At 32.7% G+C, this 2,788-nt stretch overlaps 1 protein-coding gene across 1 annotated transcript; it reads right to left on the bottom strand.

Moving 5' to 3' along the window:
• Nucleotides 1-518: 518 nt before the first annotated feature.
• LOC21400722 (60S ribosomal protein L27) lies at nucleotides 519-1,195 on the bottom strand. The gene has a single exon (XM_010114597.2). The coding sequence runs from the start codon at nucleotides 1,108-1,110 to the stop codon at nucleotides 703-705; it is 408 nt and encodes a 135-aa protein (XP_010112899.1). The 5' UTR covers nucleotides 1,111-1,195; the 3' UTR covers nucleotides 519-702.
• Between the last annotated feature and the right edge of the window lie 1,593 nt (nucleotides 1,196-2,788).

Here is a 2,788-nt window from a genome sequence, read left to right as displayed (position 1 = left end):
AGAAATCTGTGTGAAACACAAGTTAGAACACTGGTTGCAATTCACACGCAGGGATTCTCAATGAACTACTATAGACATAAATCTCACTGTCATATGATAAAACTTGATAATTGAAAGGTAAATGTACCATAAGCTACAAGTGTTTTCTTTCAATGCTACCAGGTAAAGCTAAAACTTTAGTTCACAAAAAAAAAAAAAAGCACAAGCAAAAGAAAAGAAATGATAACACCTATAGATAGATAATCAAACGACTAAGCATCAATCAAGACCGAATAATTTGTAAATAATCATCTCTGCAATGAATTCTAAGCAAAACAAACTAGCAAGGAGAATATCTATTTTTTAAACACGCAATTATAAAAAAAAGGACAACATTAATAAAATAATATTAGAACGAACCCTAAGTAATTTTCACAGAAAAACAAAACAAATTCAGAAACACGAATCCTAGCAATAAGCAAATACAATCAAGAATAATCAATACCGATAAATCACCAGATCGAGGTAAAATCCTTTCATAAGATACCAAAAATTACTTTAATCTAAGCATTTAAACAACGAAAATGTAACACAACCACAAAATGTCTCCACAAAACCACTAATTAAATATTCATAACTGAAAATCCCTCCAACAAAAAGCAGAAACAATGTTTGGAACAAAAAAAACTCCCGAAAACAACTGACGATCGTTCATCGGAGAGCTCAAAACCTGAGCTTGGTGAAGAACCACCTGTTCTTGCCGGTCTTGAACCTCTCCTCGAGGCGCTTCTTGGTCTCCTTCAAGGCGGTGACCTTCTTGTCCTTGGACTGAAGGGCGTCCGTAGTGACGACGTCCTTGAGGTCGACGTCGAGGGTGTAGCGAGTCGGCATGAGGTGCTGGTAGTTGACGAGCTTGACGAACGCCTTCACGCGCGACTTCTTTGCCGTCTTCTTGGCCGAGTCCTTGCGGATGACCTTGCTCGGATACTTTTTAATGCCGGCGACGAGGCAGTGGCCGTATGCGCGGTCGCGGGTTCCCTCGTCGAAGGTGCGGAGGATCACCGCCTTCCGGCCGGCGTAACGGCCCTGGAGGACGATCACCGCCTTGTTCGGCTTCAAGAACTTCACCATTTTCGCTCGCTTCTTCTTCTCCGCCGCTCTTTCTCTCTCTTCTCTCTCGCTCCAAGCGGTTCGGCCACAAGAGAATGAATATCCTACAAGTAGTGATATGTTATATAGTTGGGGTTTCAGAAAACCCTAGATCTTACTCCGGTTTGTTGGTTGTCGAAACAGGCTGTGGTTGGGCTCGCTAAATGGGCCTAGTCCATTTTTCAAGTAATAATTACACTGCCAAAATTTTATAGGGTAAACTGTGAAATATAAGTAAATATAAGTAAATGAATTAGAATTTTTATTTTTTACTCTTAATTCATAATTTTTTTAATTAAATAATTATATTAATAAAAAGATATTTATTAAGAATAAGAAGTAAAAATTCAGATTTATAAACTTAAAGATAAAATTCTCTATTTATTCAATTTTATACCTTAAGTTGAAATTTAGCAAAATTATCATAATATTATAAATATAGCAAAAATAACAGTCATTATCATGATGATGTCACATTTTATGCTATATAATAATATAATCATTATTTTAATTTTAATGATATCAAATTTTTACTATTCTTATAATATTTTAAAAATTTTACTATATTTACTCTACTATTAAACTTTTGCTCCAAGCGTAAATAACCCATTTTTAAAAAACAAAAGCAAATGGGCCGTCTTAGGGCAATTATTGGATTTCGGCCCATTCCGTACCCCTTTGTGGGGTTGTATATAGACACCCCTTTTAAGAACTTCGCTCGACAGAAAAAATTTTTCAGAATATTTTGGACTTGTTTTTTTAAGAGTAAAACTTCAAAAAAAATTTGAACTCAACTTATAATTTTATTTAAGTTCATGTTCATTTGTAAAATTTGAGTTTAAACTTGAGTTTAAAGCTAAAATTTGAGTTCAAATTTTCCCTTCAACTCAAGTTCTTAAAAAACGTCATAACTTTTTCGTTTTAATTCTGATTGAGATGATTTTTTTTTCTATACGTTCACAATGAAGAGATGAATAAAACCTCACCCATATATACTATTAAAATTTTTCATCATCATTGTATTTTTATTGAAATACTATCTAAATACAAATTTAAGTTTTGACTTGCTGAAATACAAACTCAAATAGATTCTCAATTCAAATCATAACTCAAATGTGCACATCCAAACACAAACTTAAGTTACAACTTAAACTCAAATTCAACTCAAGATCTATACTCAAGTCACCATAACTCAAAAATGCAACTGAACAAGTCCTTTGAGTTTTACAATTTGTTCATTTATACCCAAGCTCAAAAAAGTTTGAACTCAAATTACAACTTTATTTAAGTTCATGTTCTTTTATAAAGTTTAAGTTTAAACTTGAATTTTAACTTGAGTTTGGGATTAAAATCTGAGTTTAAGTTTCCCTTTCAACTCAAGTTCCTAAACTCAAACTCAAGTTAATGAATAATATTTTTTTATTCTTAAAAAGGTCATCACTTTTTCATTTTAATTCTGATTAAGATTATTTTTTTCTATGCGTTCATAACGAAGAGACGAATAAAACTCTACCTATATACCCTATTAAAAGTTTTCATCACCAATGAGTTTTTATTAAAATACTATCCAAATACAAATTGAAGGTTTTACCCACGCAAACACAAACTCAAATAAATTCTCAATTCAAACCATAACTCAAAATGTGCACATCCAAACACA

This window comes from Morus notabilis, unplaced genomic scaffold, assembly GCF_000414095.1.
Source record: "Morus notabilis unplaced genomic scaffold, ASM41409v2 Scaffold568, whole genome shotgun sequence".
In the NCBI taxonomy this organism is placed as follows: domain Eukaryota; kingdom Viridiplantae; phylum Streptophyta; class Magnoliopsida; order Rosales; family Moraceae; genus Morus; species Morus notabilis.
The sequence above is the reverse complement of the archived record's forward strand: the minus strand, read 5'-3'. Positions and strand labels throughout refer to the sequence as shown.

Bases quoted from the DNA above. Each gene is read 5' to 3' on its own strand.
- LOC21400722 (XM_010114597.2), bottom strand. From the start codon at position 1,110: ATGGTGAAGTTCTTGAAGCCGAACAAGGCGGTGATCGTCCTCCAGGGC.